This window comes from Rhincodon typus, chromosome 24 (assembly GCF_021869965.1).
Source record: "Rhincodon typus isolate 14 chromosome 24, sRhiTyp1.1, whole genome shotgun sequence".
NCBI lineage: Eukaryota > Metazoa > Chordata > Chondrichthyes > Orectolobiformes > Rhincodontidae > Rhincodon > Rhincodon typus.
Window position 1 is genome coordinate 22,919,301 of NC_063355.1, and position 17,563 is coordinate 22,936,863.

Consider the following 17,563-nt stretch of genomic DNA (forward strand, 5'->3'; position numbering starts at 1 on the left):
AACTGCACTGGAACAGCTTGGCTAGGGGAGCTGCAAGTTCTGGAGCACAAGTCTTCAGTACTATTGCCAGAATGTTGTCAGGGCCTGTAGCCTTTGCAGTATCCAGTGTCTCCAATGGTTTCTTGATATCACATGGAGTGAATCAAATTGGCTGAAAACTGGTAACTGTAATGCTGGGGGCCAGTGGAGGAGGCCGAGATGGATCATCCACTCGGCATTTCTGGCTGAAGATTGCTGCGAATGCTTCAGCCTTATCTTTTGCAATGATGTGCTGGGCTCTTCCATCATTGAGGACTCCTCTTCCAGTGAGTTGTTTAACTGTCCACCACCATTCACGATGGGATGTGGCAGGACTGCAGAGCTTAGATCTGATCCATTGGTTGTGGGATCACTTATCTCTGTCTATCACTTGCTGCTTTCACTGTTTGGCATGCAAGTAGTCCTGTTTGGTGGCTTCACCAGGTTGATACCTCATTTTCAAGTATGCCGTACTGCTCCTGACATGCCTTACTGCACTCTCCATTGAACCATGTTGATCCCCTGGCTTGATGGTAATGGTTGAGTGGGGGATATGCTGAACCATGAGGTTACAGATTGTGCTGGAGTATAATTCTGCTGCTGCTGATGGCCCACAGCGCCTCATGGATGCCCAGTCTGGAGTTGCTAGATCTGTGCAAAATCTGTCCCACTTAGCACGGTGATAGTGCTGTATAACACGATGGAGGTTATTTTCATGTGAAGGCGGGTCTTCATCTCCACAAGAACTGTGCGATGGCCACTCTTACCAATACTGTTATGGACAGATGTAACTGCAGCTGGCAGATTGGTAAGGATGAGGTCAAGTATGTTGTTCCCTCTTGTTGGTTCCCTCACCACCTGCCATAGACCCAGTCTAGCAGCTATGTCCTTTAGGAGCCGACTAGCTCAATCAGTAGTACTGCTGCCGAGCCACTCTTGGTCATGGACATTGAAATCCCCCACCCAGAGTACCTTTTGTGCCCTTCCCATCCTCAGTGCTTCCTCCAGGTGTTGTTCAACATGGAGGAGGTCTGATTCATCAGCTGAGGGAAGACGGTACATGGTAATCTGCAGGAGTTTTCCTTGTCCATGTTTAACCTGAAGCCATGAGACTTCATTGGGTCCGGACCCAATGTTGAGGACTCCCAGAGCTACTCTCTCCCAACTGTGTACCACTGTGCCACCACCTCTGCTGGGTCTGTCCTGTCAGTGGGACAGGACGTAACCGGGGATGGTGATGGCATTGTCTGGGATGTTGTCTGTAAGGTACGTTTCTGTGAGTATGACTACGTCAGGCTGTTGTTTAACTGGTCTGTGAGACAGCTCTCCCAATTTTGGTACTAGCCCCCAGATGTTAGTGAGGCGGACTTTGCAGGATCGACAGGGCTGTTTCTGCTGTTGTCTTTTCCGGTGCCTAGGTCGATGCCAGGTGATCTGTCTGGTTAGATTCAAACAGATCATTCTGACCCCTTTTCCCTCACTGCCCTCATGTTCTAGTGCTTCCTCTTGTTTCCCAGAAGTGGTCTGTTAACTGGATGATTCCTGTAAAAATGTGCTGGCTGGTGGGGGGGTGGGGGGTTGGGGGCAGGGGCACCCTGCTAATGCGAGGGGGCTGGAAATGGTCCTGACCTGTTAAAATGTTTACGCATGGAAAAGTTTGGCCCATGTCACCACTAACAGAGTCTCAGATCACTAAATGCTTCACACCAGCTGCCCACAAAGATCTGTTCTGTATGACCCCTGATCTCTCCACATGGCACTTCAGGAGGTCATTGAATGGATAGTAACCCAATATAAGCTGCTCCTGTCATATGTAGACAGTAGTACATCCAATCTCTTTATATTACAAATCAAGCAGAACCAGACCTAGTATATTTACCAGAATATGTCTGAGAGATATCTGTGGTCAGAGGGCAGCGAAAGCTTGTTGTATGACAGCCCAAGGTATTGCAACATAGGTGGCGGATTGGAGCTCAGTTGTTGCAAAGAGGAAATCTCATTGGAGCACAGCTCAAGAATCTTAAACAGAGCAAAAGAACAAAGTCAGTATTCCAAATGTGGCTCATGCCACATTTAAACTTCATTAAACTTCATTTTCCACAGATAAAGCAACATAAATGTTCATAAAACTGTTGCTCGCAAAAAGTAAAAGCAGCGCTCACACAAAGTTAGCATTATAACAGAGATTGTGAATGTTCCCACTCTTCACTCTTACCTTAAGCTTTCTGGGAAGATTTGCTGAGTTTAATGAGGTGATTTTATTGACACTTAATATAAGTTCTTCCAGATTCTGAAATTTCAACATTTGCTTGTCAACCTCACAGATCTACAGAAGAAAAATAGAAACAGCCTTTAATTGCCTTGGTGCTGCATTAGCTTCATGTCCTTGTAAAGTCTCTTGGGCATTTTGCTGTTTAAAGTACAGGTAAATAAAAGATTTTGAGGGTATATGTACACACACCTGGCAGGACAGTTTGGGAATATGTTCAAAAAGACACATTTGATTCTAGGTTTTATAAATAGTGGCACAAAAAGCAAGAAAGTTCTGATGAATCTTTATGAAGCATTGGGTTGACCTTAGCTGGAGTATTGTGTCCGGTTCTGGGTACTGAGCATTAGGAAGGATGTGAACACTTTATAGTGCAGAAAATATTAATAAAAATGGTTTTGGGATTGAGGGTGTCAGTTATGTTGGTAGAGTGGACAAAATGGGAATATTCTCCTTGGAGAAAGGTGAAAGGAAATTTGATTGAGAAATTTAGTACCATAACGGTTCTGGACAAAGTAGATAGAACAAAGCTGTTGGATTGATGAAAAGATTGATGACTGAAGGTGTTTGGAAAATGGATCACCAACGACATGAGAAACAAGATTTCAATACAGAAACTATTTACAAGGATGTTGCCAGGTTTGTAGGGTTTGAGCTAAAGGGAGAGGCTGAATAGGCCGGGGCTGTTTTCCCTGGGGTGTCGGAGGCTCAGGGGTGACCATATAGAGGTTTATAAAGTCATGAGGGGCAGGATAGGGTGAATATCCAAAGTCTTTTTCCCAGGCAGGACAGTCCAAAACTAGAGGGCATAGGTTTAATGTGAGAAGGGAAAGATATAAAAGAGACCTAAGGGGCAACTTTCTCACAGAGACTGGTGTGTGTATGGAATGAGCTGCTAGATGAGGTGTTGGAGGCTGGTACAATAACAACAATTAAAAGGTATCTGGATGTGTATATGAATAGGAAGAGTTTAGAGGGATGTGGGCCAAATGCTGGCAAATGGAATTAGATTAATTTAAGATATCTGGTCGGCATGGACGAGTTGGACCAAAGGGTCTGTTTCCACGCTGTACATCTCTATGCTCTATAATGTACAATAGAATGTTGATGCTTTATAATTAGTGGTGAATTGGGGAGGTTGCATTATGTTCGATAATTATTTGCATTCTTAAAGTTAGAAGTCTGGCAACTTCTGTGTTTGCAACCAAGCTCGCTATTAACCACTCAAATAAAAGCAAATTACTGTGGCTGCTGGAGATCTGAAATAAAAACAGAAAGTGCAGGAGAAACTCAGCAGATCTGCCAGCATCAGTGCAGTTTCTCTGGAGCTGTGACGACAATGGAAGATTAATTAATTCCATCTTCATCTATTCATTAAAGTAAAATAAGCAAATACTTGAGGTTGGTTGGCTCGCCGAGCTGGTTTGTTGTTCCGCAGATGTTTCGTTACCGTGCTTGGTAACGTCCTCAGTGCAGTCTCTGATGAAGCGTCAGTGTGTTTTCCCGCCTGGTTTTTAAACTCTGGGGTCCGTTGCGATGGATTGCCTCAATTCCGGGTTTCCTCCGTAGTGGAATGAGGGGGGTCGAGTTCAATGTGTTTATTAATAGCATGCTTCGTGGAGTGTCATGCTTCCAGGAATTCTCGTGCTTGTCTCTGCCTAACATAAGAACATAACAACTAGGAGCAGGAGTAGGCCGTCTGGCCCTTTGAACCTGCTCCGCCATTCAATAAGATCATGGCTGATACTTTCGTGGACTCAGATCCACTTACCCGCGTTCTCACTGTATCCCTTAATTCCTTTATTGTTCAAAAAAAATCTACCTTTTTTTGAAAAACATTTACTGAAGTAGCGTCAACTACTTCACTGGGCAAGGAATTCCATGGATTAACAACCCTCTGGGTGAAGAAATTCCTTCTCAGTTCAGTCCTAAATCTGCTCCCTCTAATCTTGAGGCTATGCCCTCTTGTCCTAGCTTCACCTGCCAGTGGAAACATCCTCTCTACTTCTATCTTGTCTATTCCCTTCATAATTTTATATGTTTCTATAAGATCCCCCCTCAATCTTCTGAATTCCAATGAATATGATCCCAATCTACTCAGTCTCTCCTCATAAGCCAACCTCCTCAACTCCCGCCATGGACAGGACCAACGTCATCTACAAGATCCCCTGCAGAGACTGCGAGAAACACTACATCGGACAAACAGGAAGGAAACTAACGACAAGAGTACATGAACACCAACTGGCTACAAAAAGACACAACCAATACTCACTCATCTCAATCCACATGGACAAGGAGAACCACGACTACGACTGGGACAACACCAAGGTCCTGGGACATTACTTGAGAAAGGATGTACTGGCACTGGAGGGGGTGCAAAGGAGGTTCACTAGGTTGATTCCGGAGTTGAGGGGGTTGGCTTATGAGGAAAGACTGAGTAGACTGGGATTATATTCATTGGAATTCAGAAGATTGAGGGGGGATCTTATAGAAACATATAAAATTATGAAGGGAATAGATAAGATAGAAGTAGAGAGGACGTTTCCACTGGCAGGTGAAGCTAGGACAAGAGGGCATAGCCTCAAGATTAGAGGGAGCAGATTTAGGACTGAACTGAGAAGGAATTTCTTCACCCAGAGGGTTGTTACTCTATGGAATTCCTTGCCCAGTGAAGTAGTTGACGCTACTTCAGTAAATGTTTTTAAAAAAAAGGTAGATTTTTTTTGAACAATAAAGGAATTAAGGGATACAGTGAGAACGCGGGTAAGTGGATCTGAGTCCACGAAAGGATCAGCCATGATCTTATTGAATGGCGGAGCAGGTTCAAAGGGCCAGACGGCCTACTCCTGCTCCTAGTTCTTATGTTCTTATGTTCTTATGTTAGGCAGAGACAAGCACGAGAATTCCTGGAAGCATGGCACTCCACAAAGCATGCTATTAATAAACACATTGAACTCGACCCCATATACATTCCACTACGGAGGAAACCCGGAATTGAGGCAATCCATCGCAACGGACTCCAGAGTTTAAAAACCAGGCGGGAAAACACACCGACGCTTCATCGGAGGCTGCACTGAGGATGTTACCAAGCACGGTAATGAAACACCTGTGGAACAACAAACCAGCTTGGCGAGCCAACCAACCTCAACACCCACAACCCGAGCTACAGATCTACTCCAAAACCTTAAGCAAATACTCCCCTTGCCCACATAAACAGAATAAAATAACTTGCTCACCTGCTTATTAACAAGTCTTAAGGATTTTAAATCGGAACAAAGGAAGTGTTCATTTATGAGAGAAGGTGAAGTGATTGCCAGTTCCTTTAGATGCTGGGACTCTGGGGTCACATTTTCTGTTTTCCACGGTGATTGCTCACACGTCAGGTATTCTTTCAAGGCCTGAGGCTCTTCCTCATTTACATTTTTACCATTTATCTTTTCCTTCTCGCCATGATCCTTCTGTAATTTGAAACTTTTAGTCTTCGTTGTTGAATGCCTTGAACTGTTCTATAAATGAAGTCCAGTAAAGATTTGTAACATGGTGTTCCCTATGTTGACATTGTTATATTAAATATTTAGGATGTTACATGTGTGTAAGGGCTTGGAGCTGACTTTGCACATGTATTAAAAATTTGATCGATTTTTCGGAGAATTAATGAATAAATATAATCTTGGTCAGCAGTATGATTATGAGCTCTTGAAATGTTCCCTTCTCTGCTACAACAGGGATCCTCTAACATAGGTTTGGAACAGAATCTTCCTCTGAACTGGGGAAGATCTGATCCACGCACTTTCACAGCTCATAAACTATATACCCGACCCACGTATGACCATGTACCATTTTTGCCTTTCACACCAGGTTTGTTTGTGAGCCACAGCGGAGTGTGAGAGGAGTCTGGGTTTGGAGGCAGGCTGGTTATAAAGCCTACCTCAGAGCTCCAAATAGTGTTTAAAGGCCACCTAAACCTCATCCCTCAACATCCTTGCCCATTCCCAAACCCCTCTGTTCCTTCAAATTGACCTCCATACATTCTCTGTGCCCCCTCAGATTCCTCATGCTACTTCTATGATTCCATCAATCTTCCAAACCCTAAGACTCTGTCTTGCTGCCTCTATAATGCTCATGTATCCTCCATGTCCTCTCAGATCACTCATGCCACCTCTATTCCCTCCAGGTATCTTCTGTAGTAACTCATACAATATGCAGATGTACAGTCTTCAGAATCATTGCAATAACAAATGAAAATGCTTTGCACTCCCTGTAAAAGAAAACGAACCTCTTACCATCTCTTAGAAATCTGCATATCATTGAGAGTCTGAGAAAGTAAGCCATGGGAAAAATGTATTTATGTTTCATCTAATTGTGTTAGCTTTTTGTATCAATAGTACCTCAGTATCTGACACTACCTCAGAGATAGTAAGAACTACCGATGTTGGAGTCTGAGATAAGACAGTGTGGAGTTGGAAGAACACAGCAGGTCAGGCAGCATCAGAGGAACAGGAAAGCTGACGTTTTGTGTTGAGACCCTTCTGGGTCTCGACCCGAAATGTCAGCTTTCCTGCTCCTCTGATGCTGCTTGGCCTGTGTGTTCATCCAGTTCTACACCTGTTGTTTCAGGTTGGGACCCTTCTTCAGTATTTCTGAAGACCCAAAACGTCAGCTTTCCTGCTCCTCTGATACTGCCTGGCCTATTATAAAAGACACTACCTGTTCTTCTAATGTTTTGAAATTGTCACTCATACCCAGATGAATGAAGTGCCTACCATGTTGAGACCCTTGAAACGCAGTGAAGCACTGAAAAGCACCACATCTATCTCAATAATATACTACTCCCTGGGGAAAACAGAATATCTGTCAATCGATGTAGGGATGAAGTTAGTTAAATTTTTCAAGCCAGCAAAGCTGAGTTTTTTTCTTATCAGCTAGAGCCATTTAAGTCACTGTTGAAAAGATGCCAGCACTGGCCACTATGATATTTTTGTAATACTTTCATTGGGAAAGCATTGTAATGCATGTGAAAACATACAATAGGCTGGTCATAGTAAGGGCCAAACTACATTTAAAGGACAAATCCCCATGATGAATCACTGCATTAAAAGCATATTTAGGTTGCAATACATGGGGAAGGTAGTGGTATTATCACTGGATTCATAATCCAAAGATCCAGGCCATGTTCTGTGGCCCAGGTTCAAATCTCACTGCAGCAAGTGATGGAATCTGAACACACTAAAAATCTGGAATTGAAAGTGATCCCATCTGGTTTACTAATGTCTTTTAGGGAAGGAAAACTACTTTTTTTTAACCTGATAAGCATATATGAGACATCAGACTCAGCAATATGATTGACTCTGAAATGGCCTAGCAAGCCATTTGCTAGGTGCAAATAGTGAAGTGCTAAAAAGTTTCAAAACAGTAAATTAAACCATACAGATGACTTAGAATTGACTAAGGCACTGAGAACAAGAATAAAAACCTGAGCTGTGTTGATCCTGCAAAGTCCTCCTTACAAACATATGGAGCTAATGCCAAAATTGGGAGAGCTGTCTCACAGACTAGTTAGCAACAGCCTGATATAGTCGCACTCATGGAATCATACCTTACAGACAATGTCCAGGACCCAAAACGTCAACTTTCCTGCTCTTCTGATGCTGCCTGGCCTGCTGTGTTCCACCAGCTCCACATTGTGTTAGTGGAACAGTCCCTCTTCCACAGCTACACTGGCACTACCCCCACCGAGGAGGAGCTTGAACAGTTCATCAACTTTACTAACTTTACTAACACTTTTTACCCCAACCTCAAGTTCACCTGGACCATCTCTGATACCTCTCTGTCCTTCCTGGACCTCTCTGTCTCCATCTCTGGTGACCACCTCGAAACCGACATCTGTTTCAAGCCCACCGACTCCCACAGCTACCTAGACTACAACGCCTCTCACCCACCTCCCTGCAAGAATGCGATCCCCTATTCCCAATTCCTCTGCGTCTGCTGTGCCTGCTCCCAAGATGGGGCGTTCCACTCCAAAACCTCCCAGATGTCCTCTTCTTTCAAGGGCTGCAACTTGCCCCCTCAGTGGCTGAAAATGCTCTCGACCGCATCTCTTGCATTTCCCGCACCTCTGCCCTCACATCCCGTCCCCGCAACAAAAACAAAGATAGAATCCCCCTTATCCTCACATATCACCCCACTAACCTCCAGATTCAACATATCATTCTCCGCCACTTCTGCCACCTACAATCCGACCCCACAACCAAAGATGTATTTCCCTCTCCACCCCTATCTGCCTTTTGTAGGGACCGCTCTCTCCATGACTCCCTCGTCCTCCACACTCCCCACTAGCCCCACCACCCCTGGCACCTTTCTCTGCAACTGCAGGAGGTGCAACACCTGTCCCTACACCTCCCCCCTCACCTCCTACCAAGGACCCAAAAAAACCTTCCACATCAGACTGATGTTCACCTGAACTCAGCTAATGTGGTCTATTGCATCCGCTGCTCCCGATGTGGCCTCCTCCACATCGGTGAGACCAAGCGGAGACTCGGAGACCGCTTTGTAGAGCACCTGTGCTCTGTTCGTGACAAACAACAACACCTTCCGGTCCTGAACCATTTCAACTCCCCCTCCCAATCTCTGGGTGACATGTCCATCCTGGGCCTCCTCCAGTGTCATAATGATGCCACCTGCAAACTGGAGGAGCAGCACCTCATATTCTGCCTCGGGAGCCTACAACCCAATGACTCAATGTGGACTTTATTAGTTTCAAAATCTCCCCATCCCTGGCCTCATCCCATGACCAACTTTCTCTCTCATCCCTGCCTCCTTGACCTGACACAACCTGTCCGTCTTCTTTCCCACCTATCCGCTCCTCCCACCTCACTGACCAATCCCCACCACTCCCTACCTGCATTCACCTATCACCATCCCACCTACCTTCCCCAGCCCCACCCCTCCTCTCACTATTTATTTTGGAGCTGCCTCCCCCCTCCCCAATTTCTGAAGAAGGGTCCCAACCTGAAACGTAAACTTTCCTGCTCCTCTGATGCTGCCTGCCCTGCTGTGTTCCTGCAGCTCCACACTGTGTTACCAGTTAACTATTACCACCATTACCATCCCTGGATGTGTCCTGTCCCCGTAACCTGACAGACGCAGCAGAGATGGCAACACAGTGGTATACAGTCAGGAGGGAATTGCTGACATGGAAATATGTTGCTGTTCCTTCATGTCAAAATCCTGGAATTCCCTCCCTAACAACATTGTGGGTTAACCTACACTAAATGGATTGCAGCTGTTCAAGAAAGCAGCTCACCACCACCTTCTCAAGGGCAAATAGAGATGAACAATAAATGCTGGTCCAGCCAACTACACCCAAACCCCTTAATGAATGAAAAGAAACCCAACATCAGTGTACATTTTACATACTAGGGACTCCCGAACATGAAAAAGACAGAGGGAAATGGTTCAGGGTCATGATTGTAGAGGAAGATCAGATTTCATTAAAACATAAACTTAAGTGTGGGCCATTCATACACTGAAGCATGCCTTTGAAGGTTACATTTCTACATTTCTGCTTTTCACACTTTGATCCTTTGTTATCTTACACCTGTCATTATCGCAAATTTAAAACATACATGCTTTATTTTCTGTCATTAGGATAAAGCGAAAGCATCTAGCTAGCTAAACTGTGCCGAGAATAATCTAATTGTACTCGAACTGTAATATGACAATTTTTCAGCTCGGTTTAAAAATATTTCGAATGGAATGGATTGGCTATTCCTTACCCAACTCCCAATACCACAAGGAAAGTCATTCAAGCACAATGACTGAATCTGTTGCTGGAAAGCTTTAAAAGCCGTAATAGTTGTCATTTCTAAACCTTTGAGAAGTCTATATTGATCCCCTGGGTGTTGACATCATATAGTGACCATTTGATCTCACGTATAGAGTTCCAGATCTGATAGATATAGATACAGCACGTGAATATGCACAGTTCAGAGAAAACAAATCTGTAATTAAAATAATTGTTTTCCCAAATATGCCCATGTGCCATATTGTTTATGAATGGGGTTTAGTAATAAATCATTCACTTAGCTTGGTATTGTAGTTGCTAAGAGGTACACTCTCAGTTGCCAAGCAACAACAGTAGTTGCAGTTCTAAGATAGAAGAGTATCATTGTCATTTTAAGAGACAAGGTTCTTTCCTATATCCTAGTACAGCAATGACATCTTTGATGGTCTGTGCATTTGTGTGAATAGCTTTGATTCAATAACTTGAATAAAACAAAATAAACTTTTGTATAATACCTTGGACAAATTGTTCATAAAAAATCCAACTATATTTAATTGTTGTAATGATCTGGATTCCATATTGAAAAGACAGGCCACGACATTTCTATTTCATTAACATTGTTTTATATTCATTCAGTTTACAAAGGGAACCAGAAATGTTAAATTCAACACAAATGCTTTCAGTTACTGTAGAACAATAAATAATCAGCAATTAAATAAAGAAGCAGCACCAAAAAGTAAGCATTTTGAATATTCTTCTGAACATTATTTGGAAAAGATTCCGACACTATTCCCAATGTATTGGAACCATTGAGCTTTACACAGCATGGAGGGGGCCTTGTGAAAGTCAAATCTTTATTCAAGCAAGTTAAGTTTGTCTTACTCTTCCTCAGCTTCAAATATTTACCCAATTTTCCCTTGCAATTTTCTACCAGCCTTTCTCCTTGTATTGACAATTTGAAGTCCCTCACAACTGATTCTCATGGTAAAGGGAATTTTTTTTTTCCACATTCACTATATCAAGTTCTTCACAATTTTAAATATGTTTGTAAAATTGTTTCTGAACCTTCTCTGCTCCAGTGGAGAAAGTTCCAGTGCCTCGAGGTTCCTTCTCATTACTTAAGTTTCCTGCCCATAGTGTCATTTTGATAAATCTGGTCAATTCATTCTCTATGGCTTTAACATCCTTCCATGAGTCACCTAAAACTGGACACATCATTCTAAATGAGGCCTAACCAAGGCCTTGTATAAATTCAGCAAAATGTTTTATTCTTGGACTTAAAATTCAAAGTCCTCGTGTCCTGTTTTATGACTTTATCCACGTACGTACACTTTTTGTCAATTTGAACCCTTGCTTCTTTCTTTTCTTTCAATGTTCCACCCCAATGACTGTACGTTCCCATTCATTTTTTTCTGTCAAGTTAATAATTTCACATTTGTCTATATGAAGTTTTATCTGCCATCAATCAGTTCATACTGCTGATTTCACCAGGAAGATAATCCTCCATATTATTTGGCAAACCACCTACGTTTGTGTGATGGACACAGTTTGAAATTGTGTTCTCTGTAACCAGGCCCAAATCTTCTACCTATTTACTGAGGACATAGATAGTTGCAACTCAGACATATGAACTGTAATGCATCCAATCTCTTCCCCAGTTAGTTTAAAGCCTATTTAATTTAAATTAACCCTTTGAACAGACTGCACCCGTATGGAAGATCTGAACATCACACAGAATTGTCAAGTAACATTCACACACAGCAATGACCATCTCTAGCAACAGTGTGTATAAATATCTCCCTTGACATTCACCAGAATTGCTAACAGTGAATTTCCTGTCATCAACATACTGGGAGAATCATTGGTCAGGAACGTCACTGGACCAGCCGAATAAACACTTTCGCCACAAGGACAGGTCAAAGCCTGGGAAATCTGTAGCGAGTAAAGTGAGTTACTTACTTCCTGACTTACTAAAACTTTTCCAGGATTTAAAAGATACAGGTCAGGGCTATGATGGGATACTCTCCATTTGACTGAGTGGATGTAACTCCAACAGCACTCAAAGAATACTCAACACTGTCCAGGACAATACAGTCCATTTGAACGACACCATATCAACCACCTTCATCATTCACTGTCTCCACCACTGACACACAGTGGTAGCAGTGTATACCAATGCAAGATGTAGTGCTGTGACTCACTGAAGGTTTTTTCAGTGGTACCCTCAAAACTCACACATTCCACCACCTTGAAGAACTAGCATAACCACCTGCAGGTTTCTCTTCATTTCATACCCCCCCCTGATTTGGAACAATATCAATGTGTGTTCACTGTTGCCAGGTCAAAATCCTTAAACTGTCTACCTTTATTGCATTGACAGAAACAATTTAATAAGCTCACCACCACTTCGTCAAGAGCAGATGTAGCTAAAGCATGAACAAATTTTAAATAAGGCTTTCCTTGGCAACTTCAAAGTTGATGGTCACAGTCACCATTCTCAAATAAAATTGTACAGGATTTGAATAATATCAACTAACACAAACATTTGAGTAATCACATAGCCATATCTTGTCTGAAGCCTTAACACCCTTGAAAACCCAGGAATTAAAATCAGTACAAATATCTAGGAAGGCAGAGTTAAAATCATAACAATGCAACAATTGGAAAACGTAAATACTATTTATTACCAAACAAGATAATGCTTGACAGCCAATCAAACAGCCATTTTTCTGTTTCCAATATTCTTATCATTAAAAACATAAAGTTTCAAAGAAAATGAAAAGGAAATGTTTAAATGCCCCTATCATTGCTCACTTTAATGTACTGGAGATTATTCCTCTGTGCTGGTAGGATTAGCAATAAATAACTCTCGAGGCTAGGTGTCAGTGCAGACTGGGTTAGAAGGACTGTTATTCTGAACTTTTTGTTTCTTTATTTTCTAATTTGATCCTATGATCTGTAATGCCAGACTTTGTATTTCTTTATTTTTCTAATGTTTACCCCCTAAGAATTTGTACTTAAGAACCTGTACCTGGGTATCTTTGTACCTATGTGGCACCTTGTAAACTTTTCACTGTACTCATTTGAGTATATGTGATAATAAAGCTAATTCTAATTCTAATTCAAAAATAAATCTGCTAAATATTGTACACTGTATTGCCTGGTTTATTGGATGATAAAATGAAGAGAAAAGCATTCATACAAGGCAGGGCACTCTAGTCTATGTTTCAATATACTCACACCTATTACTCACCTGTATTGTAATATTTCAAGTTGAACACCAGAGGGCGAAGGATACTTCGGATCATAAAATTTTGCATACAACTTGTAAGTGGATATTACCAACATTTTGAAAAAAAAGTTTGAAAACCATTATAGAAAGAACTTGAATAAATGTTCAGTAAGCAAAATCACACAAATATCAATGAGGTAAATGATCAGATTTTGGTGGTGTTGGTGTTGAGTCCAGGAAACCAGTAGAACACCTCTGACGTTAGTCAAGTAGCGTCATGGGAGCTTTTGCATCCACCCAGGAAGGCAGAGCAAGCCTAGGATTAGCACCTCATGGGAAACAGGAAACCTCTGAAAATGTAGCATTCCCTGAAATCTCAGGAAGACGGTGTGCTGTTGGATAGGATAAACCCAGCAGTACAACCAAGAAAAGTTTCCTTCATATTAAACATATGAAAGTTGGTCAATCCCATAATGCCAGCTTCTCATTCTACTTGTCATGGTGAAATGTATCCTGGTCCTTGTCACGCTAATATTCTGCCATAAAACTCTTCGTTAGTTTCCTGTCCATGCTTTGAGATTGCCCTCTAATTATATTGATTCATAGAGCCAGACAGCACAGAAACAGATCCTTTGGTCCAACTTGCCCATGCTGACCAGCTTTCCTAAACTGAACTAGTCCCATTTGCCTGCATTTTGCGCAAATCCCTACAAACCTTTCCTATTCATGTACCTGTTCAAATATCTTTTAAATGTTGTAATTGTACCTGCATCTACCACTTCCTCTGGCAGCTCGTTCCATATTCTCTGCATGAAGAAGTTGCCCCTCAGTTCCTTTCTAAACTTTCCCCCTCCCACCTATGCCCTCTAGTTTTGGAATCTCCGACCCTTGAGAAAAAAACGTGGCCAATTACCTGATCTATACCCCTCGTGATTTTATAAACCTCTGTAAGGTCACCCTTCACTTTCCAATGCTCCAAGGAAAAAATCCCGGCCTATCCAGCCCCTCCCTATAACTCAGACCCTCAAGTCTCGGTACCTTAGTTATGGCTAACAGTCTCCAATGTAGTATCTTGTCATTCATATTGAGTCATGACAAACCAGAAACCTAAAACAAAAGGAAATTTTTGTGGAAACCGTTTTTAATCTTCCTGTGGAGATCTGAAATAAAAACAGAAACTTCTAGAGAAACACAACAGGTCTGGTAGCATTTGTGGAAACGGAAAAACAGAAACAGTTTTGGGTCCAAAGTGAGTCATTTTGGAACTGAGTTTCTCCAGCATTTTCTGTTTTTAAATCAGAAAGCTGTCCTGTTTAATAACTCAGGAGTGTCAAAGGTATGATTTTTTAAAAATTATTAATGCTGGAGAGATATTCAGTTTAAATTGATCATTGCAAATGACGTTTCTCCGTGTCAGAAGGGAATCCATATTCATTTAAAGCTAACATTTAAAGACACTTGGATGCCTGATTTCAACTATACAAACATGTTACTGTGAAGGGTTTTATTTTGGAACATTGGTTCAAAATGTTCAGATATAAAAATGGCTTTGGATGCTCACTTGGTCAAATAAGTTGTTTCAGATTCTATTTACTCAAACAGGAATCATTACCAACCCAGCAAGGAGGAAGTAGGGTATTAATAGATCTTCCAATGAGGAAGTATAGTGTTAACAGTTCTTTCAGCTCTGGGATATTCTGATTTTTGATTAATGAAAGTGAAAGTGGCCATTGTCCCAGGGGCTGCTCCCTTATTCGAGAGAACTGGTGGTAAGTTTAACCTGAGGGTCACCACACTTCAGGTGAGGTTGAGGAGGTAGAGCCTTCATGGTGACCTCAGTCAGTGTGGGAATCGAATCCATTCTGCATTATAGATGAGCTGTCCAGCCAACTGTGCTAACTGACCCCCATTGGCGGCTGATAATTTAACACCAGCTATGTATCTTTCAGCTTTTGGACTATTCATTAGTGCTTCTGGTTCCATCAGTGAACATTATGAATTGAATTAAACCTCATTTCCTTGAGTTTTCAATATGAGTAATTTCCAGGTTCAGAGTTTTTAGAAAAGTTAGTGAGTATTGGTCATTTATTGTTGAACAATCAGGACTTAATAGTTTTATGTTGTAAGGTAGCAAACTGTTTACTGTGCTTTATTTTTAACTTTAAATATGATTGATTGAACTATAATTCAGCCAGTCTTGCAGTGATTATTTCTTCAGTTGAAGACAAGGAGGATTCGCTGGATTTAATGGTATTGGGTGAAACCTATATTCACTCGGCAGTGTGCCAGATGATTTGAAAGGAGCCATGTTGTCTATAATGAGTAAATTACAGTTACAATGTTCAAAACCCTATCTTGAGTTTTCAAAACCTTTCCACCATCTGCAGGGCACAAGTCAGGAGTATGACTGAATATTTTCCACTTGCCTGGATGGGTGCAGCTCGAACAACACTCAAGAAGCTTGACACCATCCAGGACAAAGCAATCCACTTGATTCGTACCCCATCTAAGACCTTTAATGTTCCTTCTATCCACCACAGATGCACAGGGGTAGCAGTTTAAACCATCAACAAGATGCACTGCAACAATTCAGTGAAGCTGCTTCCCAAACCTGCATCTTCTACCACCTCAAAGAATAGGGGCAGCAAGTACATGGGAACACCATCAGCTGAACATTCCCTTCACTCTCCTGACTTGGAGGTTTATCTTCATTCCTTCACTGTCTTTGGGTGAAGTTCCTGAAACTCTCTCCCTAACAGCATTGTGGGAGCCCTACACACAAAGTGCTCCAAGAAGATGACTCATCATCACCTTCTCAAGGGCAATTAGCAATGGACAATAAATGCTGCCATTAGTGACTGATGTCCACATCCTGTGAGGAAAATTAAAAAACATTAATCCTAATTTATTTTGCATCCCAATGATTTCAAATAATCCTATTAGTTTATTAGACACAGTGGTTAGCACTGCTGCCTCACAGCGCCAGAAACCCGGGTTCAATTCCACCCTCAGGCGACTGTCTGTGTGGAGTTTGCACATTCTCCCCGTGTCTGTGTGGGTTTCCTCCGGGTGCTCCAGTTTCCTCCCACAGTCCCAAGATGTGCAGGCTAGGTGGATTGGCCAAGCTAAATTGCCCGTAGTGTTCAGGGATGTGTAGCTTAGGTGGGTTATAGGGAAATGGGTCTGGGTGGGATGCTCCAAGGGTCAGTGTGGACTTGTTGGGCCAAAGGGTCTGTTTCCACACTGTAGGGATTCTATGATGATTCTATGATAACTGAAATTAGGAGTTCAACTCTTGATGTTGGAGGAATGTCCAGCTTGAAATATCCAAGAAAATGGATGAAATTCTAATTGCCCATCTAGGGAGACACATATATGCACAAGCACATCTGAGCAAGCATGAGCTATTGAATAAATTGTTTCTGCCCAAAATAAACAGGGCACTTAAGATTTTGTAACCAGCAACTTTGCAATTAATGTTGTTGTAAATACTTATTTGTGAACAATTTTTGGCCAGATAGGTGCTTTCCCATTTTAAGCATGGACGTGAGCATTTATTTCAGTAACAAATAAATGGCACAGATGAATAAAGTAATTTTTCGCAAGTCATATGTGTACAACCTGATAATTCTCCATATTAATGTTACAAATTGTTCCATATCACAACTGGAAAATTCCTTACCATCGATCAGACAAACAAGATCAATTACTTAAGAATGTGACATAAATACCCTTTGGTTTAGTCATTATAAAAATATTTTTAACAAATTACAACATGCTAGAAAATCTGTTAGGAATTTTAAATTTCAGTCCAATTTTTCAAAGACCTAACTGGTATTCTCCCTGGGAATTAATTTCCAAATTTTGAATTAGTTTAACTGGAATAGTCTACAATCTTACCCAACTTCCAATACCACAAGGAAAATCATTCAGAGACAAAGCCTTCATCTCTTGCTGGACAGCTTTGAAAGCAGTAACTGCGTCCATTTCACAACTTTTCAGGAGTCTAACAACACGAGCAGCTCAATTCTCCAGAAACTAATACCATACAGTGTCCCTTCGACGGAAATTAAATGACTCCAAGTACCATGGATACATCTAGGTATGTAGGGAAGGTGATAGCTTGAACATTTCTTGACAATGGGAAGATTATCCCTAAGCAAGATTCAGTACCTCCAATGTACGGGAAGCCACAGAATTTACAAATGTTGCTTAGTGACAGTCAAGTTGCTGTAGTTTGACACCAAAGTTGCTAGGAAGT

General features: G+C 41.8%; 1 protein-coding gene across 1 annotated transcript in view; it reads right to left on the reverse strand.

Moving 5' to 3' along the window:
• Positions 1-17,340, reverse strand: part of LOC109931611 (leucine-rich repeat-containing protein 43) — a 42,284-nt gene extending 24,944 nt beyond the window's left edge. The window contains exons 1-4 of the mRNA XM_048611551.1: positions 17,203-17,340; positions 5,524-5,793; positions 2,234-2,344; positions 1,898-2,037 (exon numbers count right to left, since the gene is read on the reverse strand). Coding sequence (XP_048467508.1) covers positions 1,898-2,037; positions 2,234-2,344; positions 5,524-5,793; positions 17,203-17,289 — 608 coding nt within the window. The 5' untranslated portion in view covers positions 17,290-17,340. The remainder of the gene's footprint in view (positions 1-1,897; positions 2,038-2,233; positions 2,345-5,523; positions 5,794-17,202) is intronic.
• Between the last annotated feature and the right edge of the window lie 223 nt (positions 17,341-17,563).